The 18,467-nt window shown below is 46.4% G+C and overlaps 1 protein-coding gene across 1 annotated transcript in view; it reads left to right on the top strand.

The window, feature by feature from the left end:
* Nucleotides 1–3,568: 3,568 nt before the first annotated feature.
* ERICH2 (glutamate rich 2) overlaps nucleotides 3,569–18,467 on the top strand; it is a 51,890-nt gene continuing 36,991 nt past the window's right edge. Inside the window, exons 1-7 of the mRNA XM_090041712.1 lie at nucleotides 3,569–3,596; nucleotides 6,679–7,238; nucleotides 12,241–12,274; nucleotides 13,003–13,036; nucleotides 17,524–17,557; nucleotides 17,824–17,872; nucleotides 18,111–18,147. Of these exons, the coding sequence (XP_089897838.1) occupies nucleotides 3,569–3,596; nucleotides 6,679–7,238; nucleotides 12,241–12,274; nucleotides 13,003–13,036; nucleotides 17,524–17,557; nucleotides 17,824–17,872; nucleotides 18,111–18,147 (776 nt within the window). The remainder of the gene's footprint in view (nucleotides 3,597–6,678; nucleotides 7,239–12,240; nucleotides 12,275–13,002; nucleotides 13,037–17,523; nucleotides 17,558–17,823; nucleotides 17,873–18,110; nucleotides 18,148–18,467) is intronic.

Here is an 18,467-nt window from a genome sequence, read left to right as displayed (position 1 = left end):
CCTGATTTGGCTCAGATTCAAAGATTCAGCCACTGAATCGAGACAAATCTCTGTTGAATTGAATCAGGGATTGAAGCTTCGCACAGCCCTAGTAATTAGGTTGAACGATCTTGGGGAACTACTATAAGTAAAATTGACTTTGGAGCAGCAGCATTTATGTCTATGTATGGAAACTCTGAAACTGCAGCGACAGTTTGTGGCTCTACCCCAGTTAGGTCTTGGGAATGACAGAGAATGGCAGAGAGCATGCTCAGTGCATCTTTAACCTAGGTACCATATGACCTAGATACACATTCTTTCCCCATTGAAAAAGGTTCTGGAAAAGGACACATAGTTGAACAGGAATGGTAGAGCCTGGAGGGCCTGATCAACATTCCCTCTTGCAGACCTGAAAGGTGAGAGAAAAGAGGAAGAAGTAACCTGTTTTCATTAGTCTCTGGTTAAGAGCCTGCTGGGCTCCCAGCTGGATCAAGAAGGATTGAGTAGAGAAGCCCTCAGTCTCTTTCACAAATGTGGTTCTTAAACAGGACAAATAACCTCAATTCCTGTCTCTCCCATCTATTTGGACCTCATGACCATCATAAATCTATAGTCATTCCCATTCCTTTTGTGACTTGAGCAGAAGGGAGGGAGGAGAGAATATGTAGAACTAGCCAAGATAAGGAATCTAATGTGTATGAATTGTTTCCTCCCAGAAGTTTTGAATTTGGGCTGGATCCTATAAAATCTTCCATTTTATAGGATACCCAAGTGTGCCATTAGATTATGTCATCTTCTGGCAGTTATGTGCTCCCAAAGTATGCAAATTACTGTGAATATTGATGCTTTTAGCCCAATGCTGTAGTCCTCTAAGGGAGCTATTAAGAGGTCTTAACACAAAGAAGGAGAATAGATCCCGAGAGTAGAAAAACAATGCAAATGAAAAAGTATAAGACGGTGACATCTAAAATTAGGAATTACCACTTTTACCGTTCAATTATTCTCATTAGATAGGACCATAGTTTTAACTGGAGAAGAACAGTTAAATATTAAGAAGCTGGTTAGGCAAAATTATAGTGTACAAGCATTATACAAAGTTATTCTTTTTAAAGCGTGTAAGTATATGAGAATCTGCTTCTTAGTTTTACTTTGTGTAATGAGATGCATGAGCAGCCTGAACTATAAAACTCAGATTTGGCTTCAGGTCCAGATGTTAAAACTTCTCCCATACAGCCTGCATATATGAGGTAAACAGGTAGTCTCACATCAGATTTGAGAAATCCATTTTAAATCTATTTCAAGTTACAGTATTTGCAACAATGATTATTCTGAAACTTATGCATTTGAGTTATGTGATGCTTTGTTTTGGCCCCTATATAATTTATGCACTTTCTTAAAGATGTAAAAGTTACTGAAATGTTGGTAATAAGTTATTTAATTGTTGGTAAAGACAAATGTAATGAAGATTTAAGTATTCTCCCTGGCCTTTAGAGATACCTAGGTTTGGGCAAAATAAAGCCACTTGAACTTTCATCTTTCCCTCACCCCCAAGAATGGCAGGGGATTGTGAGCAGGCACCTTGAGACAAAGAGGAGAGCCAGCAAGCCAGGATTAACCACCAGGGGAGAGTAGACTATATCAAGGCTGTCCCAGGTGGCGACAATGCATAGTATGGGCACAGATTACTCCAGAGTGGTTTGGAAAGGTTTAAGTGTGTCCTCTGAACCAGACCACTGATCTGACTATGACTAAATATACTGAGGAGCATCACATTCAATGGAATGATTAAACAGATACCTTGCCTCTCTGGAAGAATACTCTTAGGATGCTGTAGCTTCTCTTTATTCCTAATACAACCAAACTTAATCACACTGGATATAAATTATTTTCAGTAGGTGATGCATTTGCTAATGCTACTTATTTATTCTTTCACTTTGCATAACATTCCTTCTTTTACTTTTAGTACAGAGGCTTAGCACATTGGGCTGTTACCCTAAAGGATGTGGTTCCAGCTCACTCAGGAGATGTTGGCTGGAACAGGTGCAGACTATGTATACCTACTCCAGCCAACATCTTCCAAATGGGCTAGAACAAAATCTTTTAGGGTAACAGCCCAATTTATGTGGTCCAGTAGTTTGTTTTTTTTCTGGGCTGGTTTAAGGAGGGGCTGATCCTGCTTTGAGTAGGGGGTTGAACTAAATGACCTATTGAGGTCCCTTCCTACCCCATTTTCTTATAAATCTATGACTTAAAAGGTTCTAGGTGAATGCACAGTACATAGACTGTATAATGTAAGTATTTTCATAAAACAGCCCTCAGACCCGCACTGTTCAACATCTTCATCAGCAACTTGGACGAGGGTTTGAAAAGCACCTCGTTCAAATTCATGGATGACTCTAAGATGTGGGGAGAAGTGGGCATGCTAGAAGGGAGGGACAGGCTACAACTAGACCTGGACAGATTACAGGGGTAGGCGGATGAGAATAGCATGGGTTTCAATACTGACAAGTACAAGGTACTGCACCTAGGGAGGAAGAACCAGCAGCTTACCTACAGGCTGGGGAACTCCCTTCTTGTCAGTGCAGAGGCAGAAAAGGATCTCGGAGTCACTATTGATTCCAAGATGAATATGGGCCGCCAATCTGAGAACATGGTCAGGAAGACGAACCGCACCTTGTGATGCATCTGCAGGTGCATCACAAGCAGGTCCAAGGAGGTGATCCTCCCCATCTATTCGACACTGGTCAGGCCACAGCCGGAGTACTGCATCCAGTTCTGGGTGCTGCACTTCAGGAGGGATGTGGGCAACATGGAGAGAGTCTAGAGGAGGGATACTCGCATGGTCAGGGGGCAGCAGGGCAGGCCCTACAAGGAAAGGCTACAGGACCTGAACCTGTTCAGCCTCCACAAGAGAAGGCTGAGAGGGGATCTGGTGGCTATCTATAAACTTACCAAGGGGTCCACCAGAGAATGGGAGGAACCCTGTTCCCCAGAGAACTATCAGGAGTAACTAGGAATAACGGCCATAAGTGCACTGAGAGTAGGTTCAGGCTAGACATCAGGAAGCACTACTTCACATTCAGGGTGGCTAGGATCTGGAACCAACTTCCAAGAGAAATGGTGCTCGCTCCTACCCTGGGGGTCTTCAAAAGGAGGCTGGATAATCACCCTGCTGGGGTCATTTGACCCCAGTACTATTTCCTGCCACAGCAGGGGGTCAGACTTGATGATCTGCTCAGGTTCCTTCCGACCCTACCACCTATGAAACTATACGTCTAGGATGAAAAATGACTCCTGAAATTACCTAGATGAATATGTTCCTCATTCATTTTTTTCTTAAAAATCTTTGAGTAAATGGAACAGACTAAATCATATATCAGTCTCTAATGAGCCCTCGCTGTCTCTCTCTAGATCTTAACAAAAAAGACAAAAACAAAAACCCAAGATAAAGGCAGTCTCTGCCTTCATGACATCTTACAGCAGAAACAGTTGTGTTTGTATGGTTTCAGTATAGCACCCCTGAAAATACTGTACATATAATCAAACCCTTTGATTTGCTGTTGATTTCACCACAGTGTTTTCTGTGGAAATGTCACTTTCATCTTTCATTCAAAAAGGTAAATTAGATGCATAAAACAGTCTCATCTGACTGTTTTGCCTCTAGGGGATGTCCTCCTCATTAAGCTATGATTGTGCCAGAGGCAAAATAATAGCTATTCTGATAACATTTGACCATGCCCTCTGAATATAAGCATTTTTCTGTGTATGGGAGTTGCTTGTACACAAGCTGCAATCAACCCTCAGGACATGGTCATGATAAGAACTGCACGGATGAGCTAGCTTGTGACTGAGTAATATTGCAACCTTTCAGAAACTTACAGTGTTTTGATTGATTGACGGAAAAGGATCTTGGAGTCGTCATTGACTCCACGATGAACATGGGCCGGCAGTGTGGGGAGGCAGTCAGGGAGGCCAACCGTACCCTGTCATGCATCCACAGATGCATCTCGAGCAGGTCCAGGGAGGTGATCCTCCCCCTCTATGCGGCACTGGTCAGGCCGCAGCTGGAGTACTGCGTCCAGTTCTGGGCGCCACACTTCAAGAGGGACGTGGATGATATGGAAAGAGTTCAGAGGAGGGCCACTCATATGATCAGGGGTCAGCAGGGCAGGCCTTATGAGGAGAGGCTACGGGACCTGAACCTGTTTAGCCTCCACAAGAGAAGGTAAGGGGGGACCTTGTGGCCTGCTACAAACTGGTCAGGGGGGATCAGCAGGTATTGGGGGAGTCCCTGTTCCCCCGTGCGCTGCCAGGAGTGACCAGGAATAACGGTCACAAGCTGGCGGAGGGTAAGTTTAGATTAGATATTAGGAGGCGCTACTTCACAGTCAGGGCGGCTAGGGCCTGGAACCGGCTTCCAGGGGAACTGGTGCAGGCTCCTAGCCTGGGGATTTTTAAAAGGAAGTTAGATGAGCACCTTGCCGGGGTCATCTGACCCCGGTGCTCTTTCCTGCCAAGGCAGGGGGTCGGACTAGATGATCTACCTAGGTCCCTTCCGACTCTAGCTACTATGAAACTGTGAAACTATTGCTGATGGGAAGGACAATTAAGTGTTGTTGGGACAAAATTCACCTGGACATTTCCAAGTCTTTTAGAGGGAAATACAACCATGTTCACAAAGACAATCAATAAGACATTCCATCTACTATGTTACAAGGCAAATCCCATTTCTTGCACTTTAAAAAGTTAAACAACAAAAACATATTGTAGATCTGATTTCTAGCACTCCCCTGCCCCCAAAACAAAAACTAGATTTTTTTTCTTCTGAGATTTGAGGTTTATAAAACATTACTTCTCTGGTGACATGAGCACTTGGGAAAGCAACAAACTTACTCTTAATAATAAAGCCTCCTTCCTACAGGTACCAAAGGGCCTTATTTTAGCCTGTTTAAATGTAGTAGCAAAGTCGGGGTGAAGGTAGATGGGCATGATCGGGGGCAGCAGGGCAGGCCCTACGAGGACAGGCTACGGGACCTGAACCTGTTCAGCCTCCACAAGAGAAGGCTGAGCGGGAATCTAGTGGCCTGTTACAAACTAGTCAGAGGGGACCAGCAGGCACTGGGGAAGCCCCTGTTCCCCCGAGCACTGCCAGGAGTGACAAGAAATAACGGTCACAAGCTGGCAGAGGGTAGATTCAAACTAGATATCAGGAGGCGCTACTGCACTGTCAGGGCGGCTAGGATCTGGAACCAACTTCCAAGCAAAGTGGTGCTAGCTCTTATGCTGGGGGTCTTTAAGAGGAGGCTAGATGAACACCTTGCTGGGGTTGTTTGACCCCAGTACTCTTTCCTGCCATGGCAGAGGGTCGGACTTGATGATCTGCTCAGATCCCTTCCAACCCTACCAACTATTAAACTAGATTGGAGCCCCCCTGAGGTGAGGAGGCCGCAAAGGTGGTTGAAGGCTGCAGTGGAAGAGTATCTCCAATCATCTTGTATCTCCTTGCCACTGGACACAAGTTTCTCCTCTGCCAAGATCTGTGCAGCTGCCAATATGCAACAGCCTTCTCATATAAAACAAATCATGCTCAGGCTTCTCTTACTGGTCCAACATCTACTAAAAATGACCTGTGGGAGCAATCATCCTCAGCTGTGAGGGGTCACTGACAACGATAACCCCCCTGGAAATATTTCCTCTTTGATGATGCAGGGCTCATGCCGAAGGAAACTTTAAGGTGCCACTCTGCCTTAGGACTCAATTTTGCTACTAGATTTAAACAGGCTAAAATAAGGCACTTGGGTACCTGGGACCTCCCTTCCCTGCCATCTCCCCCTCCCTTCCAGAGGCAGCAAGGGAGCGGGTGGGGGCGGGGGGGGGAGGGAAACGGGACAGGGCAGTCAGGGACAGATACAGCCTCTCTTCCTTATCGGCTCCAAATTGTAGCTGATCTTGACCCTCCTGATTCGACAGCTAACCTCTATTTCTATGAATCGCCATGAGGTAGACCCAGGAACTGCGCTTCTTTTTGTGCCCAAAGACCGCAAGGGTGGATGCATCTTCGGCCACCCATACCACAGCAGGACTGAGAACCTCAGAGAGGACCTCCCCCCCACAGCAGCTTGAGATGGGCTGCTGTTGCAGCAGAGCAGGCAGAAATTAATGAAGTGACAACACTTAGAAGCAGCTTCATTTGAACCCACGTACAATGAGGGCTTATTTGTTGCACAATTAGAGCACTCTGCAGCCATGCTCTTGTTTGGGCATGACTTTAAAGTGATTTCAAGGGGCCAATTTGTGTAGTAAACATCATTTCTGCCTGTACTTTTTACGTTGTGCTGGACTGCTCTTTGTGTAATGTCTCACCTTTCACCTAACCACCATGGGTGACCCTAACGGGAGTACAAGACTCCCAGTGATGGTGTTGTTCAGGTCTTAAGTGCACGCAAGCCTCTGCAGCCCCAGGGGGTAGCAAATGGCCCTACACACCCTCCCATCCGTTTCTGATGCGCAATCGGAGGCATGTCCAAAACCCAGCGTGCTTCACCCCAACCCGGAGCCGCAAGGAGCATGACCCTACGGGGCCAGGTCCTGTCTACACAAGGAAGTTACCCTGGGTTAGACACCAAGCAGCGGAAGGCCCTTGGGGACAGGCCTCCGGCGTGACTTTGATCAATCGCGAGGCTCCCCGGGAAGGGTAAGTCTTCGGCCTCCCTCCTCTTCTCTACCCTCCTCCCCTCCCCACGGGGCCGCAGAGGGCGCAGGAAGACGGCAGCCGGCCGCGCACCAGGCCTGTCCCGCCGGGCACGAGGCCTCTCCTGCGCTTCTCCCGGCAGTCCTGTGCGCACCTCGGTGCTAACGTCGCCCGGGCGCTGCAGGTCCTGGCTGGGAGCACCTGCGGGCGGGGGCAAAGGCAGAGCACCGGGGCCGAGCCGGCCCGGGCCTGCCGCCTACCGCCCGGCCCGTGCAGCACAGCACGGCCTGGCCCGGCCCCTTCCTGCGGCCGCCGCGTTCCCGGCCGGGCCCCTTTGGCGGCGGCTCCGCCCGGGCGCTGCCCGTTGCTATGGCCACGCCGGGCCGCGCCGGGGCCACCTCAGCCCTCGGGCCGGGACATGAGCCGGCGACGGCCGACGGACCTCCCCACGATCCGGGGCCGGGGCCGGGGCCGGGCGCTGCCGCCGCCCGCTGCCGACTGCGCCCGCTTGGCCCCCGGGTTTGACGCCGCGTGGGGCCGGGGCCCTCCCAGCGCCGCCGCCCCCCAGGTGAGCGCGGGGCGCCCCGGGGCGCTGCAGCGGGAGGAGGCTCCCGGCGGGGTCGGACCCGCCCTTGCCCCATGGGCTTTGCACCCCGCGCCGCCGCTCGGAGGGGCGGCTGCTGGCTGGTCTTTGCCCGCGGTCAGGACACCCCCTCCCCCAAGGCAGCCAGGAGGGGTGGAGGCCCCCCTTGGGGCAACAGCGGGCCCGAGCTGCGTTTCTGCCCCGCGCCCGCTGCAGCTGCACCACTCCCGGCCTGCGCTGCCTGCTCCGCCCCCAGGACCTCCAAGGGGCACCTCTGGGGCGCTACAACTGAGACACAACCAGTTCAATTGCACCAGTGTTTGGGGTGCAATGGGGTCCGGACCACACAGACAGCCAAGCTCAATGACCCCTATTAAGTCCCTGCAAATGAACACTTTGCCTTGGAGCAGTCGGGACTTACTCAATTTAATTGCTGTTTAAGCCCCGCTGGGGCTGGTCCTAGACAGGCAAGTGACTCTCAATATTGTCTGTTTTTAGCCTAAAGGGCCCTGATTTGAGGGACCAGGCAGGGCTTTTTGATATGCCATATTGCTATGTGGGCTAAAGCTCCCCAAGTAGAGCTGTAACCCACATTGGTGATGGAGGCCAGGAGGGCATGTCCCTGATTACTTGGGACAACTCCAAAACAAAATAGGGATGGGAGTGAGGGTCCTAAGTTCAAAAGGAGCACGCTAAGGGGGACACCGAGCAGAGTACACTGCACATTGGCCACTGGCCTTCAAACAAGTGCAAGGAGCCAGTGGACACTGCCCAGTGAAACTCCCTGGAGACGTGAACGGGCAAGGGACAGGAAAAGCAGACCCGTAGTCTCCAGGGATTTCCTGATGAGAAAATTGCTAACGTGGCAGATGGGGAGTGTGTAAATGAAAAGATGCAGGGAGTAGTGCAGCCAGAACCTGAGCAGGAGGTGGCAAAGGGGCTGCAGCCTGGCATGCACCAGCGCCTCCCTCTGCTTGCAGAGGGGGCAGATGTTGGGGGCATCTTTAAACTGCAGAGATACACACCCGCAGTGACAGCTTCGTGGAGGATGGGACTTGGCAGGCAGCAGTACCTACATCTGCCGCAGAGCCATTCCCTTCCTAGTCCTCCTGTCCCCATCTAGCAGGCAGGGGGCAGCACACTGTAATCAGAAAGGGGGGGGGGGGCTGTGGGATACTGGTGGCCAGGACCTGTCCACATATTAAATTTGTCCTGTGAATTCTTGTTTGCAAGTCTTTAAAGGCCCCTCCATCCATATAAATCTAGTTTTAGTCATAGTTGCATCATGTAAGTCAGGGGTCAGCCACCTTTGGTTATCACAAACTGAAAATCTGAAGTACCCAAGCTGCTTGCATTTACCTTGACTGCAAGCCCCATCCCCTTTGCAGCAAGGCTAAGCTCAAGAGGGCAGCAGTGAGAGCTGTGGAGTAGATGGATGGTGTGGGTGCAACTGTGTGCTTTCTGATTTCCCTGTGCCAGTTCAAACCTTTGTGAGCTGGTCACAAGCTCCTCACACTCCAGATCCAGTACTTGGCTGTAGATTGCCTGTGATGTAATCCAGTGTGGCCTACCTGCCATACACATGCCATAGGTGGCACAGGCATCCTCTCTGTGCGGCACATGATCAGGGAGGGGGGAGGCAGAACAAGGGCAGAGAGGGTAGGGAGCAGAAAGCAGAGCAGCAGTTTGAGCAGGGGGAGTGGACGAAAATGGCATTCAGAAAGGGCACAGGGCTTAATCTGTGGCATTCCTGCCAAAAAAGGCTGGCCTCCACTAGTCTAAACTATATATTTTATAAATAGACAAATATTTGCCTACCTTCAGGGCAGATATTGGAACTATTTGTTGGCTTACTCCTGCAGTCTTCTGAAATACTGGGAGAACCTTCTTTATGTCAGATTAGTTCTTCTAGTTTCAGTGATTAGTTTCTGATTTTGAGAAGATTTTCAATAATTCAGTCAAGGACATTGGCTGCAAATATCTTTCATGTTTAAGATGTGTATTTAGTAGCTGGGATCAGAAAGCACATCCTGCGAAGTTGCAGATTCATGTCTCTAGTTCATACCCATTTTTTCTGGCAAAAGTCACTTGACCTCAAGAGACTACTTTCTACTCTTTATTATGACTGTTTTTTAATCTATTTAATGGTTAGTATAAGATATTGTACCATCTTAGTTCATATTATTGAAAGTTGAGATTGTCTCAGCGCTTACATAATAAATTCCCAAAAAGTGAAGTTTGATAAGTTATCTGCAAAATGTCACCCGTGGCTGAAACTTGGCATACAACAGCTAAAGAAGCTATTTTTGTTTTTATTAGTGGAAAAAAACTTTTTAGAGTTAAAGCTGTAAATAAAACACTTGGGTTTGCTAGTTCCAGAAGCTTTTTTATATGCTTATATAACATGAAAGCTAACTCGGTTTTAAAGAATACGATTTGACAAGCAGCTCTCCAGGTTTCACAATGATCCTTTTGTTTTAAAATACAACAAAACAGAAATGGGTAAAATAATGCTTGAAAAGTGGTGGTCTATTTAAAGCTTCTTAATTTCTATAGCGAAAAAATCCTTTTTTTCTCACACACTTACATGGTAGACGATAGCATTTGGTAAGTCTCAGAGTACGCATACTTAAAACTCTTTTTTGATGGCTCAAGTGACTAATTCAGATTCAGAGAAGTTCATCTCTATGATGCCAATTAAAACGAACCCAAGCTTAATGGTGGTTGAACCTTTTACAATTTCATGGTGGTATGAGACATGCTTGGTCGTAAGTCTATAACCACAATTAGTAACAGTCTTAGCAAGCAGCTGGTAACCAAATGGACCCAAAGATCAAACCATCCTCTAACCCAGGAGCTGGCAACTTTTTCTGGCTGCAGATTGATCCAGTTCAGGTCAAAGGCTGTCAATGTGTGGTAGGCAGAAGCTAGGGCCCAGCGCCACCACAGCTTTTCCCAGCAGGTATATAAGGAACTGCTGTGGCTGTGGTGGTGCTGGGAGGGCCACATGTGGCACTCGTCCCAACCACTGGGGGAACAAATGCTGGATGCGGACACACTGCCTATGCCACCACAGGGGAAAGTGGGTTGTAGGTGGCCAACCCCTGCAATAACCTGTAGAAATGGTCTATTTGAGTCATATGTGACTTGGCATTCGAGACATAGAAGGGGCAGTGTACAGAAGCTTTTGTTGATACTGCTGATATATGTACAAATAAAGATGTATAACTTTGTGGCCCCTGCACACTAAATTCATGCAGTTTTTATTTAGAAAAACATTCAATACAAGCCAATAAGTTATTTACCACATGTATTAAGAGCCAGATACTCCATGGAGAAGGGAGTACATAAAAATGTCAGGAGTAAAGTTTTCTGAAGACAGAATTTTTTCCTCCAATGATCTTATTTCCGAGAGCATAATTCTCCATTCTTACACTACTTTTTGCAATAGTATGATTCCATTGAGTTATTCGTGATCACTGTCATGTAAAACTAGTGTAGTAGTGGAGATTTAGGCCTCCCGTGTGTTTGTATGTTCTTTAATGCACTTGTCTGACTCTTCTGCCCTGCCAGAAATACTTGTCCCAAGCTCAGTGGTCCTGTTTTTAAACTGTTTGTCCCCTGTCCATTTCCCAATGAGGACTGGACTGCAGAAAGTTCTGTTTTTCAGTTAATTGGTGGAAATGCCTGTTCCCAGCCAGAGAGGGAGGGGCGGAGGGATGTTGCCTTTTTGTGATGGCATCACCCCTTGCTACTGATTGATCAAGGGGGTGGTTGAGTGAGGAGGTGATGACCCCACCCCTCACTGCTGATTGGCTGAGGGGGTGCCCCTCAACCAGGGGCTGTCCTGTATCCTGGGGGTGCATCAGGAGCCACCCTAGTCACAGGAAAAACTTTGAATGACAGGTGAAAAGGCTCACAAATATGGTTACGGTTCTAGCTACACATACAAAAATGTGCCCGTCCCTTATATCAGAGCTGTCTAAGTTCAAAGTGACTGTGGCTGCATGAGCCCTCTGCCACACTGGCCATGCAGGTGCCCCCCACCCTGCTGAACAATGCTATGGGGCCCCAGCATCCCAAAGCCATGGGCTCCCTGGGCCCTGCAGGCCATGCTGTCCCACCACCAGGAACAGGGGCAGGAAACCAGAGCTGAAGGAGGGAGGGGAGGCCCAGAGACACCAGCACCAGTTAAAGTGGTGCGGGGAGCAGCAACCAGACTACAGCCTATGGACTTTAGGGCTGTGAGGTAGACAGCCAAGATGCTATATTATACTGGTGTGAGTATGTTTTGTGGCGTTGAAGCAGCCGATTGAGTTCAATGTGACAGTATGGCAGCTTGAATATCTTACATTTCCTCAACAGGTAGTGGCCTCCTTTCCTTTGTGGCTTCCTGTTGTTGCAGGAGCACAAATGCCACCCCAGAAGGGGAGGGAGGCACTGGTCTCCTGTTACAAGAGAAGTGCAGGCATTGCTAGCTGAGGAACTGGGGATCTGATTTTTCATATTACTACAGTTTTACAGGTTGTGTCCTTTTGTTACTGCTCAGCCTGCAATTAGAAAATAGCCCTTTACCATTTGTTGGAGTTCTCAGCTGTACTTCACAGGAATATCTATGTATATTTAATGCTAGTAATTTTAATAAATATTCTTATTTGTGTGTCAGAAGGAAAGTTGCAGTTACTTATCTCTGGTGTGTAATCAACAGTGGTAGCATATGGAAAGCTAACTTTCCTGTATAAAAATATGATGTGTTAAGCAAACTAACTGGTTCTTTTTATAGTGTATCTTGGATAACCAAATAATAGGTTGTATGTCAGGTATAGCTATGTGATAGTTTAACAATTTATATTTATTACACAAAGTGTGTGTGTGTATGTGCATGTGCACACACACGCACACTATAAAACAAGCTTGTACTTTTAAATTTATGGTTTTAAAAATCGATATGTATTAATGTAGATTTTTTTTCCTTTATATGTTTTAGGTTTCTAGAATGTTGGAAGTGATCGGACCAGAAGGTATTTTCTTATGAAGTATTCATCAGTGTAGGGTTGGTTTGTTCTTGGGTTGCTGGGTTTTTTTAGCATGAAGAATTTGTAACTTCCAAGCTGCTGATATTTTTAGTAGCTTCTTTAGCAGTTGTGTTTTTTATGAAATCATAAATAACATTTTATCATCTATCTTTTTTATTTTCTAGAACCTGAGCCCTTGCTCATTTTTTCCTTTAAAATAAACATTCCTTATATTTGTAGCATGTCTTTTGTGGGATCCCACTTGCACAGTTTCAAAGCTAATAGTATATGTATATAAGCATAGAACTAAAGTGAGGTTTACTCTAGAAACTGCATAACTGAACTCTTCCCTGTCTGGAAAGTGGTACAGATCAGTAGTGACAATTGACTAACAAACCTAGATACCTAGCATTGGTCTAGTTAATTTCTGATCCTGCTTCTGATCCAGCCAAGCTCCAAATGTAAAACAAGGGGAAATCTTTTTCAGTGTCTCTCATCATAATAAAGCATATTAGCATCAGTTAATAGCCTAATCTTTTAATATCTATAGTCTTTTTCTGTCCTTTCTAAACTTACAGAACATTTTCTTAGATGGTCACTAATCATTTTCAAGCGCTATCCCTGTTTTTCAATATATTGAAACTTTGACAACCCAGCATTAGTAGTATGCTGGTGAACTACTTTTAAATAGAAAAATGTACACTTCTAAGTATAATGCGTATCTTTGTTTTTAGATGGATTTATTTTACAAACCTTTACAGAATCAAGGTAAGAGAGATTTTATTTTAATGCTGAAAAGGCCAGAATACACTAGACATGTATATCTTTTTTTTAATACCATAATTTCTCACATACTGTACATCCTGGAATATAACATACACCTCATTTTTGAAAGGCAGAATGAAGAAAAAATATCTTTTCTTGTAGTAAGTAACTGAGTAGCAACAGCTAGGGGGCAGAGCCTGTTCATTGTTTATCTCCCTGCGAGAGACGCATGCAGATTTTATTTCCCTTGTGCCCATAACTGGCAGAAACTGTTCTTACTGTATTTCTCCCAGTTTTGAGCACCTGCTTTTTTGTGGAAAAGTATGTGTTGAATGTGAGAAGACCTGGTGATTCTACTATGGTAATTTACTGCTACATTAGTGGTGCTCCACCTTTTTTACAGGTGGACCAGACCTTAAAATCAGAAATGGGCCAGTGGCTTATAGAAAAACATTATAGTTCTTACTTTGGCAAATCCTTATATTATGTGTTTTAAGTAACATGAGAAAGGTAAACATACATTTTAAATAATTTAGGCTTATTAATGCAAAGTTAAAAGTTCAGTATTCTGTAGGATAATTTAAAATTTTATAAAAATAATTAAACTTTTAGAATCATTACAAAACATAATAAGACCAACTGTAATATTATGGATGATAACTGACGAATTCTTTCAGATGACTGATAGAGTTTGCCCAGCTGGCAGCACTTTACCTCGGATCCTTACACTTCTCAGTGCTCTACCAGTGTTTTCTGAAGGAGGAGTAATGTGCTTTGGAAACACAGTGGGAGTGGGACTGTGCCCTGCTCCACAGCACTGGGGGTTTCTTTGAAATAACATTTTTTCAGGTGCTATAGCCACCCTGTGTTGCACAAGAGCCCTATGGGTATGAGTGCACATGGCTACCAAGGGTGGGTCTCCACTTCCTTTCCCCTTCCAGGTGCCAAACTTTTCACTGGGCTTCAGAGCCTAGAAGCTGACCATGGATGCAATTCTCCTTCCCCTCTCCCCTCCCTCCTTCCCACTTTCCCTCACTGAATACTTTCCCTCACTGAATTCAGTGGTAGGGAAGAGAGGAGACAAGCAGCAGCGATACTCAGCTCCTGGACTCTGCAGCTACACAAAAGCAGTGGCTCTAGCCCAGGGTCATATGCAAGTGAGCTCAGAGCTTTCACGCAGCTCTGGACCCAGGAACTGAGTATTGCTACTGCTACTGTGCTTATGTCCTCTTTTCCTTGTTGCTGAATTCAGGGGGGGACGGGGGAGTTGAACAGCAGGTGTTCTCAGTTCCTGGGCTTCAGACCTGCATGAAAGGTCTGAGCTTGCCAGTATGTCAGTACAGGTGAATGCCTCTCAACCTCCTTTTCCCTGTTGCTGAATTAACTGTCAGGGGAAAAGAGAGGATGAGTAGTAGAAGCATTCACCTGCATTGGCATACTGGTGTTGGACTGTTTGCGCTGTCTTCATAGGTTGCCTCTGGCTCATGGGCCAGAGGTTGAACATAAATGGTCTATATCATCGCTGTTGTGGTGCTGTACCAGTGCTATGTGGTTTTAAAAATCCTAATATAGGGCTGAGTTCAACTAATGAAAAGTGGGTCACAGTAGAGAAGGAAGGATAGTTGAAATAATCATGAAAATGTCAGCTGCCTCTCTTATATATCATAGAATCAATGAGTCGGAAGGGACCTAGACAGATTGAGTCCAACCCCCCGCCATGAGCAGGAATGAGCACTGGGGGTGGGAGGGGTCATAAGACCCCAGCTAGGTGCCTATCCAGTCTCCTCTTGAAGATTTCCAGGGACGGTGAGAGCACCACTTCTCTGTGAAGCCTATTCCAGGCTCTGGCCACCCTTACAGTGAAGTAGTTCTTCCTGCTATCTAAACCTATCTTCCCTCAGCTTGTGGCCATTGTTCCTGGTGACTCCAAGGGGGGCCCTGGTGACCAGACTTTCCCCAAGTCCCTGCTGCTGGCCCCTGATAAGGTTGTAGGCAGCCACAAGATCCCCCCTCAGTCTCCTCTTGCGGAGACTGAAGAGATTCAAGTCCCTCAGCCTCGTCTCATAGGGCTGGCCACGGAGGCCCTCAACCATACGAGTGGCCTCCTCTGGACCCTCTCCAGGTTCTCCACGTCCCCCTTGAAGTGCGGCGCCCAGAACTGGACACAGTACTCCAGCTGCAGCCTGACCAGCGCTGCATAGAGGGGGAGCAAGACCCGTTAGTGATGCCCCTCTTGATGTATAACAGGGTGCGGTTGGCTCTGCCTATTGCGTTGTTGCATTGGTGACTCATATTCATCCTGGAGTCAATCATGACTCCAAGATCTCTCTCTGCCTCTGTGCTGCTGAGAGGGCCAGCCCCTAGCCTGTAACCATAATGCTGGTTCCCTCTCCCCAGGTGCAGCACTCAGCACTTGTCCCCGTTGAACCGCATCCTGTTCAGATCCACCCACTTCTCCAACCTATCCAGGTCTGCCTGGATGTGGTCCCTGCCTGCCGGTGTATTCACTTTACCCCACAGCTTGGTGTCATCAGCGAACTTGAACAGGGTGCTCTCCACACCCTTGTCCAGGTCGCTAATGAAGATATTGAACAGCACCGGCCCAAGGATTGAGCCCTGGGGGACTCCGCTGCCCACACCCTCCCAGGTCGACATCAACCCATCCACCACCACCCTCTGGGTGCGCCCCTGGAGCCAGTTTGCCACCCATGTGACTGTGCATTCGTCAATGCCGCAGTCCCTCAGCTTGCCCACCAGAATTGGCTAGGACACTGTGTCGAAGGCCTTCTGGAAGTCCAAGAAGATGACATTGACTTCCTCCTTCACATCTAAGCTTTTTGTTACCTGGTCATAGAAAGAGACCAGTTTAGTCAGGCAGAATCGGCCTGGCACAAACCCATGCTAGTTACCCCTCAACATCACTTCCCCTGCAGGGCTCTCACAAATGTGTCCCTTGATAATTTTTTCAAAGACCTTCCCCAGGAGAGAAGTGAGGCTGACTGGCCTGTAGTTGCCAGGCTCTTCCTTCCTCCCCTTCTTGAAAATAGGGACCACATTGGCCGTTTTCCAGTCCTCAGGGGCTTGACCGGGCACCAGGAGAGCTCAAACAGCCATGCTAATGGCTCCGCAATGACACCAGCCAGTTTCCTCAGCACCCACGGATGAAGGTCATCCGGGCCCACCGACTTGGACACATCTAAGCCCTCCAGGTAATCCTTAACTAGGTCTGAACTAACAGTCGCGGGACTCGCATCCTTCCTGGGCCTCCTCTCTACACTTTCACCCGAGAGCACCCCATTGTCAGCAGACAGGAACACAGAGGCAAAGAACTTGTTGAAGAGTTCTGCCTTCTCTCGCGCGTCCATCACCAACTGCCCTGCCCTGCCTCGTAGGGGTCCAATGTTACCCCGAGACGTCTTCTTGCTACCTCTATACTTGAAAAAGGACTTTTTGTTATCCTTAATCCCAGAAGATAATCTAAGCTCCTGTGCTGCTTTAGCCTTCCTTACCAAATCCCTACAAGCTCGGGTCAGGGAGGTATATGCCTCCTTGGTCGCTGCCCCCTGCTTCCACTGCCAGTATGCTTTTTTCTTTGTCCTCGGGCCAGCCTAGATATCTGCACTCAGCCATGAAGGTTTCTTGGACCCTTTTCCTGCCTTCCTGCACAGTGGAATTGCATCCTGCTGCGCCCCAAGGATAGCCTCCTTGAGGAAGGACCACCTTTCCTGGACCCCCATACTAGCTACACCCTGGGCTCTGAGTGCCTTCCTGACTACTACCCTGAGCACATTGAAGTTGGCCTTCCTAAAGTCAAGCATTTGCGCTGTGCTAGTTACCCTCCCCACTTTTCTCTGAATAGCAAACTGGATCATTTCATGATCACTGTCCCCCAGCCTCCCTTGTACTAGCACATCCCCCACCAGGTCATCACCAGAGGCTAACACCAGATCTAGTATGGCGTTTCCCCTAGTGGGGATGAGTACCTCCTGCATGAGGTGTAGGTCCTGTATGCATGTCAGGAACCTTCATGAGTGGCTAGACCTGGCCAACTGCTCCTCCCAGTTGCTGTCAGGGTAATTCATATCACCCATGACCACAACATCCTTTCCACGCACAGCCTCCCCCAGCTGCCTGGAGAATTCCAGATCCAGCTCTTCCTCCTGATGTGGTGACCTGTAGTAAACCCCTACCACCAGATCCCTCTCCCCCTGCCCTCCTTGAAGTTTGACCCACAGGGTCTCAGTTAAGCCTGATTATTATTAGATTATTAGATATAATATAATAATCACAATTATAAAATAGCTTCCTTACAGCAATCTAGAATCTAGATTATTATTTTTAGGAATTGCAGTTTGTATGAAAATGTGGTGTGTTCTAGATTTTAAAAAATAATATTTGTTGTTTGCAACCTTATGTCCATTTTAATAAAGAGTGAAATTCAAATATTTAGTGAGTATATTTATTACACAAATGTCTTTATTTTCTACTAGGCCCAATTGTATAGAAAGGACAGATGGCATGAAGGTAAGAATCAATAGAACTTATATCTGTTCCACTCATGTTTTGCTCTTATTTAGCTAGTTTATCGAAGCACGCTTTAATTTCCGTTATTTTACACTTTCATATCTGTGATAAAGAAATTTCAAACTCCAGTACTATATCCTTCTGTGGGTTTCTATTGAAGTTACTGGGAATTTGCATCACTGCAGGAATTCTCCCTAATGCAGGATGGGGACATGAATAATTAGTGCTTTTCCTTTTTATTAATATTTCTACTGCTTTTATCTTAGGAACAAAAGAATAGAAAAAATGGCAGATTACATGTGTTTGGTCCAAAAGGTATGATGATTTATTAATAATGACTCACAATTTTAATAATAAAATTATAAGCTGATTTCTAATAGTAGTGAGTACAAATCAATAAGCATTTGAGCTGCTGATGAGTATAAATTTTAGTTATGATTTTTATATCTTTTATAATATATGTTCCAGTTAAAGACAAACTTAGAATTAATAATCAGAATTTATATCAAGTGAACCAAAACGTCCAAACAGCTGTTTTTCATTTGTTTTTCAGAAGAAGTGGTTATTGAACCAATTCAAACAGCACCAGGGTAAGAAGATGTCTTTGGTTTTGCAGCTGATCTATTACATGCCTTTTTAAGCAATTAGAGTTAGGTAATGCAATCATTTGTCACCCAATTAATTTTGAAAGGATGGAAATGCATGAATTAACACTTTAACCTTTGGTTCAGTTGGCATCATTGTTATTTAAATAAGGGCATTTAAAATAAAAAATAAATATGGTAATATTGTGGAAGATAACATATTGGGTTTTTAAGGCATTTTAATTCTGTATTTGACTTTTCGTTGTTTGTACTGTAAAATAGATCAACATATAATAATCTTTAAAAAATTGACAAAACTTTCTGTT

This window comes from Crocodylus siamensis, chromosome 4 (assembly GCF_052110815.1).
Source record: "Crocodylus siamensis isolate JL-2025a chromosome 4, ASM5211081v1, whole genome shotgun sequence".
Lineage (NCBI taxonomy): Eukaryota > Metazoa > Chordata > Crocodylia > Crocodylidae > Crocodylus > Crocodylus siamensis.
The sequence above is the reverse complement of the archived record's forward strand: the minus strand, read 5'-3'. Positions and strand labels throughout refer to the sequence as shown.